At 40.0% G+C, this 22,879-nt stretch overlaps 1 protein-coding gene across 1 annotated transcript in view; it reads left to right on the forward strand.

Annotated features, from left to right (window-relative positions):
• C7 (complement C7) overlaps positions 1-22,879 on the forward strand; it is a 41,462-nt gene that overhangs the window by 10,269 nt on the left and 8,314 nt on the right. Inside the window, exons 6-14 of the mRNA XM_081943602.1 lie at positions 687-825; positions 2,341-2,475; positions 8,656-8,899; positions 9,785-9,898; positions 11,034-11,200; positions 14,954-15,182; positions 18,419-18,590; positions 19,923-20,010; positions 20,567-20,699. Coding sequence (XP_081799728.1) covers positions 687-825; positions 2,341-2,475; positions 8,656-8,899; positions 9,785-9,898; positions 11,034-11,200; positions 14,954-15,182; positions 18,419-18,590; positions 19,923-20,010; positions 20,567-20,699 — 1,421 coding nt within the window. The remainder of the gene's footprint in view (positions 1-686; positions 826-2,340; positions 2,476-8,655; positions 8,900-9,784; positions 9,899-11,033; positions 11,201-14,953; positions 15,183-18,418; positions 18,591-19,922; positions 20,011-20,566; positions 20,700-22,879) is intronic.

Below are 22,879 nucleotides of genomic sequence, written 5' to 3' on the forward strand. Positions count from 1 at the left end.
TAGATTGGGGAAGGCTGTTATAGGTCCTATAAGAAGGAAGAGAACCAGTAAAAATACCATCTGAAATGCTTGGGCCTTTTATTCTTTGCTAGGTTGACCCATCATATAGTGTAATAATGGGATCACACTTGGCTTTGGTTGTTTGGCATATGCAGCATGTTGTATGAATTCAGTTAACTGGGGATTATTCAACAAACCATGGTTAAGAGTGTTTTTGCACAAGTAGAGATATTCATAAATACCTACTGCTTTTCTCCAGTCTCTTGGCTTGTTGATCTTGGTGGAGTGATTGATATTTCCACACAAAAGCTAGGATATTATTTCAAAGCCTATAAATTATATGCTTTATGCATTGCTGTGGCCTTGTGGATGGCTTCACTTGAATAAAAAGATGAGAGGAGATTGGCCATTATTATGTTAATTTTGGGATTAAAATGTAGTTTATTAAAGACAGTTGCCATAGGGATTAAAATATTTTAGTATTGTAAGATACAGAGAGCAATTCCGTTCCTCTTTATGTAGCATGCTGTTTGTTATATGCTATCAGCTTTGTGGGTTTAGATAGCTTCATCATGGCTTTCTTGTTCTGTCCATAATTTAACTGTAGATGTACCAAAGATTTGTTTCCAGAGCTCACATTCCAGATTCTGCACTTATAATTATGTTTTGACTTTATTTACTTGCAGCTTTGATGCCCTTACTGGTGAAATGAGAAGTGTGGTCATTGACACTAAGACCTATGGTGGCCAATGTCGGAAGGTCTTCAGTGGTGACCGGAGAGAATATTATCGGCTGAGTGAAAATGTCCTTGCCTATACATTTGAGGTGTGATTAGTTTTATTTTCCTTAGATTAGTTTTATTTTCCTTATTGGCATTGTTGGAAGAAATCTGGTTCAGTTCCAATCCGGGAGAAAGGCACTCGAGACAAAATGGAGGCTGGAGTCTGATTGGAAAGAGGATCCGTTTATTGATGAAGCAGAACCACATGGGTTCTGGGCAGCTGACCACATGGAATTGAGAGGGGGGGTTATACATTCTCTTGACCTTTGCCCTTGAGCTTCCTGTTCCTGTGCAAGAACATGTATTCCATTGGCTGTTGTCTAACTCCCATGGGGCCATGTAGGGGTTATGTAGGGGTCATAGCTGGCTATATACAGAGGTGGATTGCTACCGGTTCACAATGGTACGGGTGAACTGGTAGAGCGATATGTTGGCCTGGGTCCCAGAATTGGAAGCAACCCAGGCTGGGCCATGCCTCCGAACTGGTTCCCTGGTTGCTGCTGGCATTGCTGGCATGGTTTTTAGTCCTTTTTAAAGGACAGGCAACTGTGCATATGTGCGCAGTGAACTGACAGTAACGCCAGCAGCAACTCACCCCTGGCTGTAGAGGTTGAACTGAGCTGCCAGGTTTGGTTGAAGTTTGGGCTGCTAAGATGATGCAGTGAAGTGGCTTGTGTTCTGAAAGGATATTGGGCAATTCCTATTATGGATTCATGGCTTTGCCCTGGTTTGGATCCTGAGTGAGGGCTAATCCTATCACTCTGCCTTTGTTCATATTTTGCTGCATGGGTTAACAAATCTGCATTTCTAAAAGCTGCCCCAGCTCAGTATCTGCTTGGGGGCAGGGAGCTGGGGCTATGAGTTTCTGTCTCCCTTAAGATTTTTTTAAATTTCTCTTTTAGGGGAAATAATTTATTCTACCTTTTTTAATAGTCCTCAAAATATTTGGATATTGGGGGGTTTGGGGGTTGGCTTCCCACAACATATTTCTAATCTATCCATGACCAGACCTGAAAAGATATCACAGCTGACATTAGAGATGTTGTATTAGGACTACCTAGTGCTCCTACCTACAGAATGATAAACAGCTAATCCAATCTCTTCCTACCAACAATTACTAATACCATTAGTAAGAACAGGAATCCCCCCCTCCCCAATAGCTGTTTCTTGTTTTCATTGGTTACTTTCTTTAACCCAACATCTAACCACTTGTATTATTACCTTTAGGCACCATCTGGGTTGCCCATCTGGCAGCTGTCATAAAAAAAATATAGGAGGAAATGTGCCTTTATTGACTAGAGTTAATTTGGTGTTACTCCAATCCAGTAACTACCAGATGTATTGAATTAATAGCTCCCAATATTTTCAGACAGGTTGCTTCTTCATTATTTGGCAACCTTGCTGGGAATTCTAGGAGCACCTGTAGTAGCATTTATATCAACAGTATTTCATCTTGACAAAAGCTGCATTATGTAGGCAATCTGTGTTCATTTCAAGAGTCAGAATGTGACTGTATTGTTTTTAATAAGTCATCAAATATCTCCCCCCTCTTTGTACAGGTAAAAATTGAGAATGAATTCAATACTGAATTTTACAACAGTACCTGGTCCTATATGAAAGAGACAGAAAGTCGTGTCACTGGAAATGATTACCATCAATACACCTCAGAAAAGTATGCAAGAGTCGAGTCAGAGGTACATATTGCTTTGCTTTTTTCCTTCTCCAAGTGACAGAAAGGTGAAGCAGACATATCTTTTAGAGCAGGGGTATCAAACTCAAGGTCTGGGGGCCAGGTCCGTCCCACGGGATGCTTAGATCTGGTGCATGGGGCTTCCCTGGAAACAGCAAAGAACTGACTGTTCTAGAGTCCCTTATATTCAATTTCTTCCTCGGTCATCATAGATACCTAGAAATTTCACACAGACAAGAAAGCTGAGTAACAGGGAAGGATAGTGTTGTGGCCCGCCAATAGCCAGCAGAGCTGGCAGCAGAGCCAGCCAGTGAGGAGGTTGGGGAGGAACATGGGCCAGTCCTGAGGGTTGAGGAAAGCTCAGATGAGGGCTCTGCATCAGAGGCAGAGAGGGAGTTAGACAGCAGTGAGGCAGAAGAACAGCTGGAGCCTGTTCCCAGTGTGCGCATGTGCAGAGCTGCCAAAAGACAAGAATAACTAAGAAAGCAGGGTTGACTTAGGAGTAAAGTCACACCTTGGAGGTGATTGGCCCCTCCCAAAGGAAACAGAAGAGGAATGAATGGGGAGTGGGCTTTTGCAGGAAACATTTGGTCATGACAAGAGTGGAAAGTTATGTTTGTAACTATAAGAGACTCTGTATCAAGTTTGGCCTTGCCCTGTGTTAGATTCGGGCAACGAGAGAACAGACTCCAGACGATAGTGACAAACAGCTCTTATTTATTAGTAGTAGTGATCCAGCTTGTTATGGGGTCGCGTAGCATTGGAAACTAGTTATTTGGCAGCTTGTTAAATGAGATAAGGTTCGTATTTGATAAACATTCCTCTGAAAGACTGTTTGCTAAGCCTTGCGGACTGTGAATGAAAGGAATACATAGCCATGTAAGTAAAAGGACTCTGCTTCTTGCTGTTTAAGGAAGCCTGGACCAAAACAGATAGCTTCTTGTATGGATCAGAGGCAGTTAATTGTCTCTTAGTAGACTAAACAATTATTACTTTTCAGGTACAGACAGTTCTCATTTAGCTACTGTCTTGTTTAACACTTGTTTGCAATTATAATGGTGATTAAGGAGTAATTTTATATACCAATGCTCACATTTACGACCTTCACAGATCTATAAAGCAAAAGAAAGCTGAAATAAGATTGTAAGCAGAGTTGTGGTTTCGCTTAGCAACTGCTTAGTTTAGTGACTGAGTTGCCGATCCCAATTGCAATTGCTAAATGAGAGCTACCTGCAATATTTGTGGTGTGTGTTAATTGCTGTGTTGAGGAAGGCAACTCAGAAAAAGTTGCAGGGGGACATAAGAACTCGACACATCAAAATCAGAGATGTCCGTAGGAAAATCAAGGCGACTGGTGTGTGAGCGTGAAATCACACTTCACCTCTTTTACTCTGCAGTACACATATTACAAAAAAAAGTGTAATGGGTGGATCTTCAATTAAGGAATCAGTTATCATACTGACTTTTTAAGACCTTCCCTGCAGGTGCACTTGCTTAAAAACCTGCAATTTTTTGGAGTATAAGATACACCTTTTTACCTCAAAAAAGAGGGTGAAAATCTGGGTGCGTCTTATACATTGAATACAGCATTTTTGGCCTCCCGAAACCGTACCCCCTTTGCCAAAAGGGCCGTGGATAGCCTTTAGGAGGCTTCCAGAGTGCTTCAGGGGGTGGGGAGCCAAAAATGAGCTAAAAATGAGCCCCAGCCTCAGGAGCACTCTGTAAGCCTCCTAAAGGCTATGCACAGTGGCGTAGCGTGGGGGGTGCAGGGGGGGCCGGCCGCACCGGGCGCAACATCTAGGGGGGCGCGGAGGAAAGGAGAGAGGGGAAGCGAGAGGAAGAAAGAAAGGAGGGGAGAGCGAGGCGGGGAGGGGAGGAGGGGGAGAGAGAGGAGGTTGGGGTTGGGGAGGGGAGAGAGAAAGAGTGAAACTGGATTCAGGGAATGTGGCCCCTCCAGAATCCCCTCCCTGCCTTTTCTCTCCTGGCGATAGTCGGGCGCTTGCAGCTGGCGAAGAGAAGCAGCTGGTGCAGCCGAGAAGGGCTGTTACTGCTTTCGCATTTTCACGCTCTCCCATTTGAAGAGTCTCAGGCGCGCTGCCAGGCTAGACTCTGTCAGGAGTTGCTCGCTGAGAGTCTCTCTCTCTCTCTCTCCCCCCCCCCCGGTTTTCCCGGCCGCGCTCTCCCTTTTTCTTTCCTTCTCTTTCTGTCTATCTCTCCTTCCAGCACACACTTACGCGCAAAAAAACTCGGGCTCCCGCGACTCGGGTTGTAAACGAAGGGGGCTCGCCCTAGCTTTCTCTTGCGGACACACTTTCCGTGCCCAAACACTCCAGCGGGGAAGGGAGGGCAGTGAGGTATGTATTTATTTATGTATTTAACGTGTGTGTGTGTGTGTGTGTGTGTGAGAGAGAGAGAGAGAGAGAGAGAGTACAATATACGTGTGCAGGCCTTCCAGAGAACCGGAGAGCTGAACCAATCGAGGCGAAGAACTTGAGGCGCGGGTTGGAAGGTTAAGCCAAAAAAGACAGTGAAAGGGTGCCTGATGGGTACAATTGAATCCCGCCCCTGGTTGTGCTAAGATGGGACCACCCAGGAATAAATAAAAACAGCCGATTTCGAACCATTCTCCACTTCTGACTGCCCCACCTTAAGGAACAGAAGACGGCAGAAATGTGTTGGGCCAAAATAGTTGATCATGTACTTTCTGTTGTGGAGTAGCATGGTAGGAAGGAGGCACCATATTTTCAATGTTGTTCCATTTCCTTTTCTCCATATGAATAGGAGCTAGGCTAGATGAGCCTTGTCCTTTCCTCAGTATTGTGTAAAAAGCAGGGAAACAAACAGAAGAATAGAGTTATTCTTCAAAGCTGTTTCCTCTTATTTCCTACACACTTCCTCTGGAGCCTGACTTTCCAGCAAGCATCTTACAAAGAGAGGTGTGTCAACAGGTAGAAAATTTGCACATGCTCATATGACTGAAGGCTGCTCCTCCTTTGGTATTCCATTCTGAGAGGAATAAAGGGCAGTGGAATAGGAATTGCTTCTTTTGATCTTCCCTGCACACCAAAACACCAGCATTTTCAATTGATGATTATAAAGAACAATTACTACATTTCAGATTGTTTATATGCATTTTCACTTTGGTATCTAGTTAGTTCCTTGCTTTCTACATACAATGGTAATAAATATATCAGGTTTTGTACTTATTTGAAGCATTTTATTACCCATGCTTGAAAAAGTGAATCCCACAATGGTACATAAAAATAAATAAAGCATAATTTGTCAGATGTGCATAACCTATATCCATCTATAGGTCCCAAGGCATTAAAAACCAATTTAAGAAAGATGTCTGCTTGATAAAAAGTTACGTTGGGCCCCAAGATTAGTCTCAATATGCAAAGATGGCCATTCTATTCCTTTTTTTTCATCCTGTTATGGTCATGCAATTTTCTTTGTCTATGTCACCTTCTCAGTATTATATATTCTTTGGTTATTATTTGAAAGTAAATTCTAATTTACATATTGGCTACCAATTAAACACTTAAAAATCCTGTTCACTCATAACTATATTTAAAATATAGGATTATATTTAAATATGCCACAATTTAGATATGGACAGAGACATGTTAGTTCATTCCACAATGTTGGCTTTTAGAAGCCAGTTATCCTTCTAGCAGCGGTCAGCTTTAGATTTGCTTCGCTGGGTGTATAAGTGGAAGCTGCAAGAAAGTTTAACTAACTTTGTTGTCACATTAAGAATCTTTCTTACTATCACTGTTTCTACAGCGAGTTGTGAAAGAAGTTTCTCAAAACTTAAACTAATTAAAACATATCAGAGATCTACAATGAGCCAAGAAAGACTGAGTAATCTAGCAATACTGTCCATTGAGAGAGACTTTAATGTAGATTTCAATTCCGTTGTTGAAAAATTTGCGCTAATTAAAAACAGGCGAATTTAAATTAATCTGTATATACAGATTGATATCTTGCACTTCTATTAAAGAATTACAATTAGAGGTACAGGATTGAGGAAGTTGGCTCCATCTAGCCCAGTCTTGGATCATCTCCAGGGTATGGTTCCATTTTGATGTTTAGTTTTTGTTCTTGATATTTTTTGTCGTTTACGATGGTTGTGAGGCGACATATAATAGCATGGCCCATGCTAGGTTACTACATTTGTAGATTTGTATTCATAGACCTGCTGAAAATGTGGAGAATGTGTAATGCATGTTCGCACTCAATAAAGTGTTTGAAAATAAACTTGTATTTAGATGCATTTTACTTTAATTACATCAGTATTTTCATAACAAACAATACATGTGCTTAGGGAGTAAGGGTTTTTTAACTAATCTAGTGGAAGAGACTCGAGTGCTAAAATCCACGGGTTAGGGGGCGCAAATTACTTGCCTTGCCCCGGGTGCTGACAACCCACGCTACGCCACTGGCTATGCATGCCCTTTTTTTGAAAAAAAAAAAGGCTTGTTTTTGCGGAAAACGGGCCATTTTTGGCAGGTTTGCAGCGTGCAGAAACTTTTCTTTTTAATTTGCCTCTTCAAAATCTTGGTGCTTCTAATACTCTGATGCATCTTATACTCCAAAAAATACAGTACTTGAAAAAGAAACATACCAATTCTTCTTCTTCCTAGCATATTCCCGTAGGTGCTGGGTCCGCTTTTTGGATCATTGAATGTCACTTTCTATGGTCAGCTGTGTCTCCAGGATGCAGGCCCATGACTTCTATATCTTTGTTGACATCTCTGTTTTGGATGCCTGCAAGGTCACCGGCCATTGACTTCTAGTTGGTAGGCAGTCTTGACTATGGTGGAAAGTGCTACTCTTTGGACATGTCCATACCAGCGGAGTTGGTCTTTTCTCAACTTCTCTATAATTGGTGCCACACCAAAATGGTGTCATTTGTAATGTGGTCAAGAAGGAAGTTATCCAATATCCAATGGAGCATTTGCATTTTCATGGCACGGAGATAGCTTTCGGTCCTTGTTGTTGCTGCCCAGCATTCAGTGCCATACAGTGCAACAGGGCAGATGGTTGTCTTGTAAATGTTAGATTTAAAACAGGTTGGCATTCGCCTGTCACATAACACACTAGTGAGTTCTCACCAATGCATCCAGGCTGCATTCACCCTTGCTCACAGCTCACCATTGATGTCACCATTGCCTTAGAGATGGGATCCCAGATACCAAAAAATGTCCACCTTCTTTAGGTTTTCTCCATTGATTTGAAGTGTTCCAGGGGTGATAACAATCTCAACATTCTCAGTTTTCTTGATGTTGAGGATAAGTCCGAAATGGTTGAGGTGATCATGTTTGCACTTGTTGCTGTAGAAATATACTAAGTATGTTTAATAAAAGCTAAACAGATTTTCCCAAACTGTACTCTTATCACTTTAACAATAAAATACAACATAGCAACAACTGGCATCAAACCAAGAGTGTTAACTTTTGATATTAATCACTGAAATATCAGGTAGAGAGAAAGGGAATCAGATGCCAGGAATGAGAAGGAAAGGGGAGGCAGGGCAGGGCAGAGGAGAGGAGAGGTCCATTTTAAGCCACTGATATGCTGAGGAGAGTATTATATGACTAAATTGAGGCAAATGCAGATATTTAGCTGTAAACGTCAAAGTTGTATGTACAAGATCCTGTTTATATATTTCTGAATACCACTTGCTGGGTAGGGGGTTCTGATAATTGATTTTGAAGAGTGAAGGTTGGAATAATGACCCAAGTATGGTACATGCAATGGATAACATTAAAGCAAAGGTTCCCCTTGCACATATGTGCTAGTCGTTCCCGACTCGGTGCTCATCTTGTTTCAAAGCTGAAGAGTCAGTGCTGTCTGAAGACGTCTTCGTGATCATGTGGCCAGCATGACTAAATGCCGAAGGCGCATGGAACGCTGTTCCCTTCCCACCAAAGGTGGTTCCTATTTTTTTCTACTTGCATTTTTACATACTTTCAAACTGCTAGGTTGGCAGAAACTGGACAAGTAACGGGAGCTCACTCCATTATGTGGTGCTAGGGATTCGAACCGCCGAACTGCTGGCTTTTCTGATTGACAAGCTCAGTGTTTAACCACTGAGCCACTGTGTCCCTTCTGGTTACCATGTGCAGCCTCTCTTTATACTTGTGAAATGAGCTTCCTGATTTATGTCTTATCTTTCCAGAGTAACTATCTTATGGTGATTGAAAATTCAGTGGAAGTTGCACAGTTCCTCAATAATCAACCCACATTTTTAAACCTGGCGGAGCCCTTCTGGCAAGAGCTTTCTAGACTGCCCTCCTTCTATGAATATAACGCATATCACCGACTAATTGAACTTTATGGAACACATTACCTGCATTCTGGATCTTTGGGAGGATATTATAAAGCCATTTTTCATGTCTCTAAAAATAGAGCTAGCTCAAGAGGTAATATTTAATGTAGTCATTTGCCAATACCAAGGATTTATGAGTGAAATGTCTTCGGTTTTTGAATGTGGCTTTGGATTCTTACTTGTTTGATTCAGGTTTCTTTTACACGTCATCAGATGAAAAACATCATTTTAGGTCTTGAATTTCACTCTTTTATTGGGACTGTAAGGTGGGAAGAGCTTTCATAGGTGGTTACACATATTAGTATACTTTCGAAACTCTATGTTCTACTGCACAGCTCTATGCCTCTGCCGAAATCATGCCATATACTAGATCCATTGTTTCTGCTATTTGCAAAGAGAGAAAAATAATCTTTTTAAAAAGTATATCTCTGTGAATGGATTACATAAATTAATAATTTATTATCCAGCTTGACTAAAGTTGTTTAAAATTGAAGATCCAGTTTGTTAAAGCTTATCTTCATAAGATCACCTGTTTCAGCTATAAATAATATAATGTGAACCTCCAGTATGTTGTATAGTTGTGAAGGCAGGGCTATTTCTGGAATGGCCTCCAATATGAAACTAAGTCTTGCTAGTTTCATTTAGCATTATGAATATTAAAGCATTTCTTAAAACCATTTTAGTCCTTACTAAAATTCATGGCACTATTCGGTTTATTAGATTTCCTTTCCCATCCACGGTTTGTTTTTATGAATTGCTGAGTTACATAAATTCTATTTGTTATCAAGATAAATATTTAAAATGGGCAGTTGTGATTGGTTTCTACATAAAAGTAGAATCAACAAATATACTCGCTCTGTTTAAATAGCAGGGTTATCTTGGGGCCCATAACTGCAAAAGCTATGGATCAACTGAAAGATGAATACACCAATCCACTTTCATGCCATGAAACCTCTCTGATGCTTATTTGTTCCTTTAGGGTTCAGTCTAACGGATATGCATAAATGCAAAACTTCTGGGTTCAATATTTTCTTTGTAAAGAAGAAGAAAGTGGAATGTGAAGCTCTCAATGAACTGGTGAAGCAATCTTCAGGTAAAGCACTGCAGGTATTTTCCCAGGAAGATATGAGAATGTTCACTGTCAGCATTCCATGTTGATGGACTGAATATTTTGTTAAAGGACTTCGAATAATAGGATTATTCTAGAAGTATTAAACTCATATATTATTGGAAAAGGACATTTCAGCTCACTTGAACACGGTGCATTTCTTTCAAGGTAGAAACGCTGTGAGAAAATAAGAATCATTTAACTTACAAAATGCTTATCTAGAAAGTCACAGCGGTCCTCTGCTGTTCTTCCAAGCTACTTTACCTTAAGAAAGGCTGGGTTACTCTAAAAACTTGGAATTCTGTGTTTAAAATAAGGATACAGTTCTTTTAAGCTCTGCATTTTTATTAAATATAAACTTTTTAAGAACACTTATGATTTACCATGTTTATTAACCAGGCCAGGGGTGGGTTGCTACCAGTGGTGGGTTCTGGATCCCGTTCTAACCAGTACAGTTGGAATGGGCCCGGCGTCGCCCAGATGGATGAGCGCAGTGCGTGCGCACACGCAAGTGGTGCACGCATTCGTCGTACCTGCCAGCAATGCTTCCGCAAGCCTCCGCGACACTCCAGCTGCTCGGCGGAGCATCGTGCAGGTGCTGTATGCATCATGTGTGTGCGCAGAAGCGCCAAAGGCTTTAAAGGACAGGTAAGGAGCGCTGGCAAGCGGGTGGGCCCTCCAGAGCACAGTACCGGAAGGGTACCCTGTGCTCCGGTCAGGCTCTGGTACTCCCATACTGGGGCGTACCGCCTGCAACCCACCACTGGTTGCTACCAGCATTACTGCCGGTTTGGCAAGCAAAAAGATTTGCGCGTGCTCACTCACTTTGTGCGTATTTACACCAAAACAAGTCTGCGCATGCACAGAACTTTAGAAAGGGGGGAATTACATTTCTGCAATGGAGGCTGTTCTGTGCATGCGCAGAATCAAAAATCAAGATGGCACCGCCGACAATACAACCGGTTCAGGTGCGTGGGTGGCTGAGTTACTACCTACTTGGCCAAACTGGTCCGGACCGGTAGGAACCCACCTCTGGACCAGGCTCATAAGTCTTTTGATTGGGTTTATTGTTGGACAATATAAGTTGTTCAATTTTAAAATATACTGTCTTTCCTTGCAGGAGTCCGCAACGATCAGATTAGAGCTGACCCATATGTAGAGGGAGGGGATCCTGGAACTGTGGCTGGTTTAAGTTTCATAGACCTTAACAATCCAGTTGCAAATTCCCAACGATATTCCAGATGGGCTCATACAGTGTCTCTTTATCCCAGAGTTATTAAAAAAAAGGTAAGACTTTGATTGCTTTAGATTAGGCACAGACTTTTGCAATAATCCAAAGCTGAGCATTTTTGTACATAAAGATGATTAATGAGATCTTGCTTCTGGCTATTCCATATTGGTATATATTGTATGCCAATTCCAAATAAGCCACATTAAGGCTTATCTCAATGTGTGATCCCACTATCTATTATCTATATGCCTATTTTTGTTCACATGATTGCTAAATATATAAGGGATCATGGAACTTGTTTAATATTTTCATTCCTTCCATTAGAATAGAATAGAATAGAATAGAATAGAATAGAATAGAACAGAATTCTTTATTGACCATGTGTGATTGGACACACAAGGAATTTTTCTCTCTATGTACATAAAAGAAAAGATACATTCATTTCGAATCATAAGGTACAACACTTAATGATAGTCATAGGGTACAAATAAGCAATCAAATCATACTAGGAAACAATCAATATAAATCGTAAGGATACAAGCAACAAAGTTATAGTCATACAGTCATAAGTGGGAGTAGATGGTGATAAGGACGTTAAGAAGTTTAATAGTAATAGTAATGCAGTCTTAGTAAATAGTTTGACAGTGTTGAGGGAATTTGGCCTACCATATTGGCTGTATACATCCTGATCACTGTTAGATGGCAGCAGAAAGCTAGAAGATTGTTTATCTGCTTGCTACAATCTAGTATTGATTTAGATTTTGCAGCCAAAATATGTTAGCCCTGTATTTTACAATGTTTCTCAACCTCAGCAACTTTAAGATGTATGGACTTTAACTTCTGAGGTTGAGTAACACTCATAAATCTACACCAGGTGTATTGGGAGTTGGTAGGAAGTGGCCATCAGGTAAAGGGGCAGACATCTTTCTCTCGAGAGTTTTATAAAAGATGATTCAAATCTTGCAAGATTATCAGATATTGTTAGATTTCAGGATCTCGGACTTAGTTGCATATACTCTCACAAGATTTTTTTTTAAAAAAGAATCACATGGGGTTATATGATTGCTTTCTATGGGAATTACTGATGTTTTAATCCAGGGCAGTCAAACTCCCGGCCCATGGGCTTGATGCGTCACGCACTGACCACGCCCAATCCCCATTTAGCAAAGGGGGAGAAAGTCCTGTTGCGTCACGTAATGCCGCTGTGATGATGTGAGTTTGACACCCCTGTTCTAATCTAAAGCAATGTTTGTCAACCTTGGCAACTTAAAGCTGCGGGGGGCTTCTGGGAGTTGAAGTCTATGCGTCTTAAAGTTGCCAAAGCTGAGAAACACTACTCTTAAGACTCGGGTTGTGAATTCCTGACCCACATAATCTCTCTACCTAGCTATGGCTACCTCTTACATTTCACCCCAGGATTCTGTTTTGGAGAGTCCACTGCTCTAAGTTGATTTCATCCTTTCCTATTTCAAATTAAAATAAGATGTTTGCCTTGCTTTCCTATATTTACAATACAATACAATAGTAGAGTTGGAAGGGACCTTGGAGGTCTTCTAGTCCAACCCCCTGCCTAGGCAGGAAACCCTATACCGTTTCAGACAAATAGCTATCCAACATCTTCTTAAAGACTTCCAGTGTTGGGGCATTCACAACTTCTGGAGGCAAGCTGTTCCACTGATTAATTGTTCTCACTGTCAGGAAATTTCTCCTCATTTCTAAGTTGCTTCTCTCCTTGATTAGTTTCCACCCATTGCTTCTTGTTCTACCCTCAGGTGCTTTGGAGAATAGTTTGACTCCCTCTTCTTTGTGGCAACCTTGGAATAATGCTATCATGTCTCCCCTAGTCCTTCTTTCTCTTAAGCTAAACATACCCAGTTCCTGCAACCGTTCTTCATATGTTTTAGTCTCCAGTCCCCTAATCATTTTTGTTGCTCTTCTCTGCACTCTTTCTAGAGTCTCCACATCTTTTTTACATCGTGGCGACCAGAACTGAATGCAGTATTCCAAGTGTGGCCTTACCAAGGCATTATAAAGTGGTATTAACACTTCACGTGATCTTGATTCTATCCCTCTGTTGATGCAGCCTAGAACTGTGTTGGCTTTTTTGGCAGCTGCTGCACACTGCTGGCTCATATTTAAATGGTTGTCCACTAGGACTCCAAGATCCCTTTCACAGTTACTACTACTGAGTAAGGTATCACCTATACTGTACCTGTGCATTCCGTTTTTGTTGCCTAAATGTAGAACCTTACTCTTTTCACCATTGAATTTCATTTTATTAGATAGTGCCCAATGTTCAAGTTTGTCAAGATCCTTCTGTATCTTAAGCCTATCTTCTGGAGTGTTGGCTATTCCTGCCAGCTTGGTATCATCTGCAAATTTGATGAGTTCCCCATTTATTCCCTCATCCAAATCATTGATGAAGATGTTGAAGAGTACTGGGCCTAAAACAGAGCCTTGGGGTACTCCACTGCATACTTCCCTCCATGTAGATGCAGTTCCATTGAGAATTACACGTTGAGTGCGGTTGGTCAGCCAGTTACCAATCCATCTGGTGGTGGTGCTGTCTAACCCACATTCTTCTACTTTATCTAGTAGTAGGTTATGGTCTACCTTATCAAAAGCCTTACTGAAGTCCAAGTAAACTATATCAACGGCATTCCTCTGGTCCACTAATTTTGTCACATTATCAAAGAATGCAATAAGATTAGTCTGGCATGATCTGTTTTTGACAAATCCATGTTGGCTTTTGGCTATTACTTTGTTTGCTTCTAGGTGTTCGCAAATTCGTTTTTATTTGTTTGGGTTCCTTAGAATTGCTGTTGACAATAAAAGCAACTTGCCATTGACTTTGCTAAATAGAAGAGTAACGAAATGAAAGCAACACGCTTGTGACCATTTTGCATTTGTCAGCAAATTAGTTAAAATATTTTAATTAGTCTAAATGTTGTTTTTGGCTCCCGGGCCAGCAGAAATTATACAACGTCAGATATAAACTATGCAAAAATATACATAGATTTGTATGGAGCATAGCTAGGAGACCTGTTTTAAATGCAAGTCAGTTACAGCAAGCCGTTTCATGGATTGCTGATTAATTATAAGTCTCTAAATAACTATATCCCTTCCCTTTCTTCCCTCCACCCCCTTCTACAATTTTTTGTTGGTGTCAAAAATGCTGTTGTCCCCCCCCCCCCAAGCATTCATCTGAATGTTTTTACTTTATTTTATGTTATATTATGCAAAGCAGTTGATCTGTTTTTCATTATTCAGAAATGTTAAACAGATGGTATCTTGGAAGGCAAATGTAATTTCAATTCTTAAAAGGTTTGATTTGCATCGGAATTACTTTAACTGTGGCTTTTATTTTCCTACTTTCTCTTTTTCACTTTTGATATTATTGGTGTGAGTTTTTGCTTTTGAAACTTACCCTGGAAATGTACCCGTCAGGCCTGCACTGAAAAAATGGGTACATTTATATAATAGAAATCTACTTTTAAAGTACTATGGAACCACAGAAGGGACTTAGGTTGCTGTTAAAATCACATTTACTGTTTAAAGTTTTGGGGTAGGAAATCAATTTACAATGAGGTAACTTACTACATAAATTAATACATACATACATACATACATACATACATACATACATACATACATACATACATACATAATTTATGTAGTTGTATAAGGTCCTTTGGATGTTAATGCAAATATGAAGTGATACCATCTGTGTAGATTTAGTTTAGAATTCAAGTATACCAGACATATCCAGGCAGAATAGTGGAATTCTTAATGGTGTGCCTTTTATTTAGCTGGCACCACTCTATGAGTTGGTGAAGGAAGTCCCATGTGCTTCGGTCAAAAAACTGTACCTGAAAAAGGCAATTGAAGAGTATTTGATGGAGAATGACCCCTGCAAGTGCAAGCCATGTCAAAACGGTGGTCAGCCAGCTGTGGAAGGAACTCAGTGCATGTGTTTTTGCAAACCGTATACCTTTGGAGCAGCTTGTGAACTGGGAACTCTTGTGCAAGATCAGCCAGGTAAGTAGTTCTTCCTTCGTAGAAGTCAGGGATGCGTAACACACAAAAGCTCCTCTTTTTTTTATAATTTGGAATATTTCTACAGAGCTGCTACGGAAATTAATGTAAAGTGCCTTAAAGTTGATTGTAAGTTTTTTTTTAAAGTAGATAAAACTTGATTGTAAAAAAAAGTTCAATTTTTGCAACCGAGTTGTCAAAGACTTGAATATCTTGCCTGATTCAGTGGTTTCAGCTACTAATTTTCACAGTCTTAATTAACCTCAGTGGTCCTCATCCCATATTTAAGAGGTTCCTAAGGGAGTGTGCATAAGTGCCCTATTGTCCCTGATGCATTTTATTTTTTTCCCCATTTTGTTCTTTCAAATTTGTAATTTTTCTTTCACAAACACATAAATAGAAATTGTATGATCACATAAAACATAGGAAAAGAGCTATTCTCTGACTGTAAGTAATATCAGGCTAGGCAAAGCAGTGATTATGGGAACATACTTGCAGCAGCTCATGAGGTTTTACATACATTACATTTATAAGAATGAATCTATATATAGGCAGTCCTCATCTAGTAATTTACCTGTTACAATGACTATTTGCAATGATGGTGATGTAAAAGTAACACCCTCTCCCATGCTGCTTACTTGGGACTCCCACCATTTCCTGTTTAACTATTTGTGCATCATGGGCTTACAACAACAACCGGGACTGGTGTGGTCATGTGACATTGCATTTTACAATTGCATCACTTAGTGACAGCAACTCCACTTCCAATTCCTGCTGCTGCTGCTGTAATCCTCAGATTACAGCGAAGAAAAGTGGAAGTAAATTATAAACCCAGTTGCAGTTTCACTTAGCAACCGCGTTGCTTAAATGACCAAATTGCCTGTCCCAATTTTGCTAAGACTGCCAGGTCTGATAATTAAAGATGAAGATTCCTAATATTAGACAGCAAAGGAATCAATTCATATTTTGGAGCATTTAAGGAGAAATAAATTGAGAGCGAAGCCTCTGGTATAAGCTCAGTCGTAGAAGATGGTCTCTTTTTTCTCCTGAGTTCCTTCTGAGCATTATAAATCCTTGCACAATGTAATGTACATTACAAAGAGAGCTATGAGTATCTCCTGTCTCCTAACTTTGTGGTACACACTCGCTGCTCTGTTACACAACATGCTTATTAAATGAACATCCTAAACATTTAATTAATCTGGTAAATCATGATGATGTGAACTCTGTTGCTAAGTATAATCTGATGAAAGACTTTTGATTATGATGGGAAGAAATCTAAAACAGAAACAAGCAAATAAACACTGGAACACTTTCAATGTTGTTTCTAAGATACCTCTAGACAAGCAATAAATGTTCTATGGTTATTTAGCTTCCAGGCCCTTCAGTAGGAAAGAGCTAAGGAAGGGTTTGGTGTTGAGCAGTATTTCTCAACTTCAGTCACTTTAAGATGAATGGGCATTAACTCACAGAATTCCTAGTCAGCATAGCTAGGGAATTCTGGGAGTTGAAGTCCACTCATCTTAAAGTGGCTAAGGTTGAGACTAGTGTAGAGCAGTGCTGAATTCAATTTTTTTTTACTACCGTTTCTGTGGGCGTGGCTTGGTGGGCATGGCAGGGGAAGGATAATGCAAAATCTCCATTCCCAAAACACTTCAGGGAAAGGATACTGCAAACTTCCCATTCCCACCCCACTCTGGGGCCAGCCAGAGGTGATATTTGCTGGATCTCCGAACTACTCAAAATTTCTGCTACCAGTTCTCCAGAACCTGCTGAATTTCATCCCTGGTGTAGAGTGTGCAACATCCACCGATCACCAACTGAACATGAGGCAGCTATAACATCACAAGCACAGTTGTTAAAAAGTGTAACACAACCTTTGGTGTGCATTTGTAGAATCATAATGTCCAGTATATGGGAAGTAATAGCATCACTCTGTTCTGTATGGTACCAAGTTCTGCTTTTGTATTTATGAAAAGCAAATGAGCAATCTTGAAACCACATTCTACAAGGAAAAGTGGAAACAAATGTGTATTTACCCAGCAGAAGTTGAAACAAAAGTGTTTCCTGATTACTACAGAGGATGGATTTAATACCAGTTAATGGACATTTCATTGAGGTTGATTTTGGCTATGTACCAGTTACAGTAAGAATTGTTTGACCGTGATGCTTTGGGACCTGAGGTGTAAAAGATTATATATATATATATATATATATATATATATATATATATATATATATATATATATATGTGTGTGTGTGTGTGTGTGTGTGTGTGTGTGTGTGTGTGTGTGTGTGTGTGTGTGTGTGTGTGTGTGTGTGTGTGTGTGTGTGTGTATGTGTATGTGTATGTATATGTAAATGTATATGTATAATATGTATATGTGTGTATTATATTGGGCATACCAGGGGTTGTAACACACACACACACACACACACACACACACATCTATGTATGTATGTATGTATGTATGTATGTATGTATTTGTGTTACAACCCCTGGTATGCCTATTTCCCTGGCTCAACTGATAAGGAGGCGAGCCTGCGGCTTAGTGGCTAAGACTCCTGCCTAAGATATAATACAGCCCAGGTTCAAATCCCAGTAAGGGTATGGCTAGCTGATGAGAGCTAAATAGCTCGAAATAGATCTATACTAGTCTCCCTTTATTTATTTATCAGTAGAAATACAACACACACACACACACACACACCCCACACACACACACAACACACACACACACAGACATATATGATACAATGTAGTTTGTAGACAAGGAAGAACAAACTTTTTCTGTTCTCTCTTAAAGTAGCACAAGGTCATAGAATAATTTCTCAAGTGTTTAGAGGTAATTGAATCCCACTTGCAAAAGGAAGAAGCTTAGCAAAAAAAACAAAAGGAGTGAGTCACCAGTACATTTTCAATAGGAAAACAGGAGCTCCTGTTCACAGGCTTACTGTGCTTCCTTCTTCATTAGTTGGAGTTGCTATAAAGTACTGACAGATGTTCCAGGTCAAGAAAAGTCCAAGTTCAATAAAAGATGAAAACAAAACATTTCAGAAAAAAGAAGGGGAAAATAGGAGTATTCATTGTTAAAAAAAATATCCCTACAATGAAGACTTGAGTTCTGGAGGTATTTAAATGGGGAACTAAAGGGCTTGCATCAGGGATGCTCTGTCTTATATCTGATATCCCAGCCCTGGTCATCAAATTAAATTACAACGGTTCTTTCATGTTACAGGAGTCATTAATGGAGGCTGGAGCTGCTGGTCTTCTTGGAGCCCATGTACTAACGGAAGGAAATCCAGAAGTCGGAGTTGTAATAATCCTTTTCCACAGGGTGGTGGAAGATCTTGCATTGGTGAAAACTTTCAAAACCCTCAGTGTGAGGATGAAGAGTTGCAACATTTTCGGTAGGAATACTATTGATGGTCAATTTAAGATGAACATATGAATATCTATTTTTGACAATGGTGCATATTCACATACACAAGGCTATTCAGCATCAAACATATTCAAATTATTAGCAATTGCAGAGGATGTGCGTGTGTCAGTGGTGGATTCCGGATCCCGTTCCAACACATGCTATAATGTATGTTTGTATAGCCATACAATTTATAGTCTGCAGAAGATAATAATATGAATATGATGCTCAAGGTTGAATAATCTTGTGAAATAGTGTCTTCAATTAGAGTCTTCTCTGCCAATGCTCCCACATGCTGGAACATTTTATCTCCAGAGGCGAGGTGCGCCCCCACTCTTCCGGCCATCGGAAAGAGAGTTAAGACCTGGTTCTGTCAATTGACATGGGGGACCTAAGAGGGACATGCAACCCTGGCAGTGGTTGGTGTGACATGAGGATGCTCCCTCCGCCTCTGCAACTTTGTAATAGCTAAATTTTTAATATTGTTTTTAAGCTTGTCTGAACTCCTTTTGTTTATACTTTTATATTATAGTATGTTTTTTTTATTGTAAACCAATTCAGAGTCACTTAAGTAAGCTGGGCAATGTAGAAATGTGTTAGAGGGTGGGTAGGTAGGTAGGTAGGTAGGTAGGTAGGTAGGTAGGTAGAGAGAGGGGAGGGAGGTAGGGAGGGAGGGGTTGGAAGAAATGTCCATCTGGGTTCAGTTCCAAGTAGGGAGAAAGACACTGGCAACATGGAAGGATGGTTTAATGGTGAAAAGGGTCACATGGGTTTGAAGTCCTGGGTACCTGACCACATGGAGGGAGAGTGAGTGTTATTTATACCCTCTCTTGAGCTTTGAACTTCAGCTTCCTGTTCCTGTGGCAAGGGCATGCATCCTATTGGTTGCAGCCAGACTCCCATGTGGAATCATGTTTGTCTGAATCAAATTTTGATTGAGCCTTGCTGGGTGATGTAATGAAGGGGCTTGGTTGTGGTGAGCTCTGCTGATAGATAATCCTATTATGTCCTGGAGGGTCATGTCTTAATCCCATCACCCTAGATAGATAGATAGATAGATAGATAGATAGATAGATAGATAGATAGATAGATAGATAGATAGATAGATAGATAGATGATAGATAGATAGATAGATGTTAGATAGATAATAGATAGATAGATAGATAATAGATAGATAGATAGATAGATAGATAGATAGATAGATAGATAGATAGATAGATAGATGATAGATAGATAGATGATAGAGCATTTTGAAATGAAAGGTGACAAATATCTTGAAGAGTATTTGGTAAAATGTAGTCTATCATGTTTTGCTTTATAGAACAATTGAGCCACACTGCTTTGATACGTCTGGAACTGTCAGAGAATCCTGCCCAACACCACCTGCCTTGGAAAATGGATATGTTCAAGTAAGTAAGTCATAGAAAAATATTCCTTGGATTCTGAATCTATGTGCAGGTACAGAAGTCTAATTTAGATTATCCTACATTAACTTATTCAGGAAAAAACCCATCATATGTGATGTCCATTGACATTGCAACATTCTGATTTTCCTGGTAGCGTGACTGTTCAACCCCTTTAGAAGGACACTTTGATAAGACAGCTAGAACAGAAGAGCCACAATCCTTTGACATACTTCATTAAACCCACTGAAGTATTTTTCTCTCTTTTCTTCCTTCTCTCCTTCTTTTTGGAAGATAGGCAAGATGTTTTTGACTTCCTAACTATTTTCTCCAAAGGTCCAGAGACTATCCTACTGCTAGAATGTTTTTTTTTTGTAGTCTTATTATTGTTCTCCAGAAAAAAAAAACCTCCATTCCAACTCTTATTGATATTTCAAAAATTCTTAAGCCAAAGAAAAACTACTGTTGTGTTGTCTGATATATTCCATAAGGATATTCTGTATATAAAGATTTGTTTGTTTGTTCTGTTCAGTGATTCTCAAGGTTGTTGTTTTTTTCTTAGGACGCTGATTCATTCTATCCTGTGGGGAAAAGCATCCATTACGCTTGCAACACTGGATACGTAACTGTAGGAAACCCAGTTGCTACCTGTGCTGAAGGCTTGACATGGACTATTGGAGCAATCAGCTGCCAGAGTATGTATACGAATAGCAGAGAATTGCTGCTAAAACAGACCAAAAGTCTGTTTAGTCCTATATCTATTCCCAAAATGGCCAAAGAGATAACTTTAGAACGACTGTAAGTAGGATAAAAATATGATATCACTACTTTGGTGGTATTCCCTAAAGATTGGTATTGGGAGGGATAAGCCCTTTCAGCTGGAAGAAGCAACTTTTGTTGACATCCATTAGAACAGTGTTTCTCAATGTCCACAGCTTCAATTCCCAGAATTTCCCAGACAGCGTTGAAATTCACACAATTTACAAACTATTGCAATTGAGAAGCATTGCATTAGGGTATTGACTTCACTGGATTTTCTCATCCACTTGTCAGTTGTTGATAGGAAAGGAAATTCCCTAGATCAGTGGTGTCAAACTCGATTTCATTGAGGGCCCCATCAGGGTTGTGTTTGACCTCGGGCGGAGGGGTGTACAGGGTGGGTGTGGCCAGCTCAATATCACTCCTGTCAGTACCCATGGTGGCCCGAGCATTCTGCCAGTGAAAACAGGCTCCCAAGCTCCGTTTTCGGCTGCCACGGATTCCTGCAACCCTCTGCCAGAGAAAATGGACTCCCAAGCTCCATTTTCACTGGCAGAGGACTGCAGGAGGCTGTGGCAGCCGGAAACAGAGTTTGGGATCCCATTTTCTCTGGCAGAAGCAACACAGTCCTTCGCTGTTCCTGCTGGCCAGATCTAAATACCCTGCGGGCCGGATCCAGCCCCGGGCCTTGAGTTTGACACCCCTGGTCTAGATCCACAGTTTTAAGTATGTACTAGTAAAGAAGTACTTCTTTTTGTCTTTCTCTAATTTCCCATCATTAGCATTAACTTTAGAGCCAGTTGTTGTAGTAATTAAATTTCCAGATTAGAAAGCAGGAGAAAGCCCTAGGCTCAAAAATCAACTGGATTGTTTTGGCCCAGTTCACTCTCCCTCTCAGCCCTAGGAAGGAAGCAAAGGAAAACTAGAAGTCAAGATTGATTCAGACACAAACACACATGTGCACACATAGACACACACCCACACCCACACACCAATAGTATTTTGAAAAAGGAAGAAAATAAAATACACTCCTATTCACTTTTTCCATGTCATGATACAGGACATAGTCACTCTAGGATAGAGTCACTCTGAGAGTGAAATGAGCAGTACTAAAATATTAAATAAAATAAATTATAAAATACCAATAAAGGAGAAGCTCAGGTTTGAAACGAAAGATCCTTTGTGATCTCTGAGCTTGCTTGTTTTCTTGCAGACATGATAGTGATGATGTTCCCTAGGGTACTGAAATGTCTTCAAGAAAATAGCTCAGCTCAGAAAGCACTAAGCCCCCCTAAAATAATAATAATAAAATAATAATAAAATAAAATAATAAAATACAGATTCTCATATAAGAAGGGTATGCCCTAGGAAGGGAAGGTTATGTTAAGTGGAGGCCTTAATGGTTGTCTAAACGTTAACATTCCCAACAATTGATATAATAATTATCTCCTTTTTGCCTTCGATCTTTTTCTTCCCCTTTCTGCCAAAATCATATTAGCATTCTTCTTTTTTCTCTCTTTGTGGTTGTCCTCAGCAATTCTTTCCTCCTCCTCCTCCTCCTCCTCCTCCTCCTCCTCCTCCTCCTCCTCCTCCTCCTCCTCCTCCTCCTCCTCCTCCTCCTCCTCCTCCTCCTCCTCCTCCTCCTCCTTCTCTGTGACAAGTTTCTTCCTACCTCTGTCCTAAAGAAGGAAAAAGGTGGGTAATACATATTGTTTTCCCACACTTATCATTTTATTTCACTCCAGAGAAATAATTATATATAATCATAATGATTCTGAAAACAACTGTCACCTTTTTCTTTATGCTTCACCATTTTAAAGATTTCTTATTATGAAGCTAAATTTCCCACATACTAAAGTATCTATACAAAACTATACCATTATGCATTGTTTTATCAAAGGATGTAGCCGTAATATTTATCCTTCTGTGTTTTTCATATGTGCAGAGGTAAACGATTTCCCTTTAAATTGCACATTACACAAAAGCTTTGTTTTATGTTCATCATGTACCATGCTCATGCACTAGGATTTTTTGTCTCCCAATAAATCTATTTTTATCTCTTTAAAAAAAAAACCTGGTTACTCAAATATTATATAATTCAAAGAAAAGAAGAATA

Source organism: Natrix helvetica, assembly GCF_964273705.1.
Source record: "Natrix helvetica genome assembly, chromosome: 2".
NCBI lineage: Eukaryota > Metazoa > Chordata > Lepidosauria > Squamata > Natricidae > Natrix > Natrix helvetica.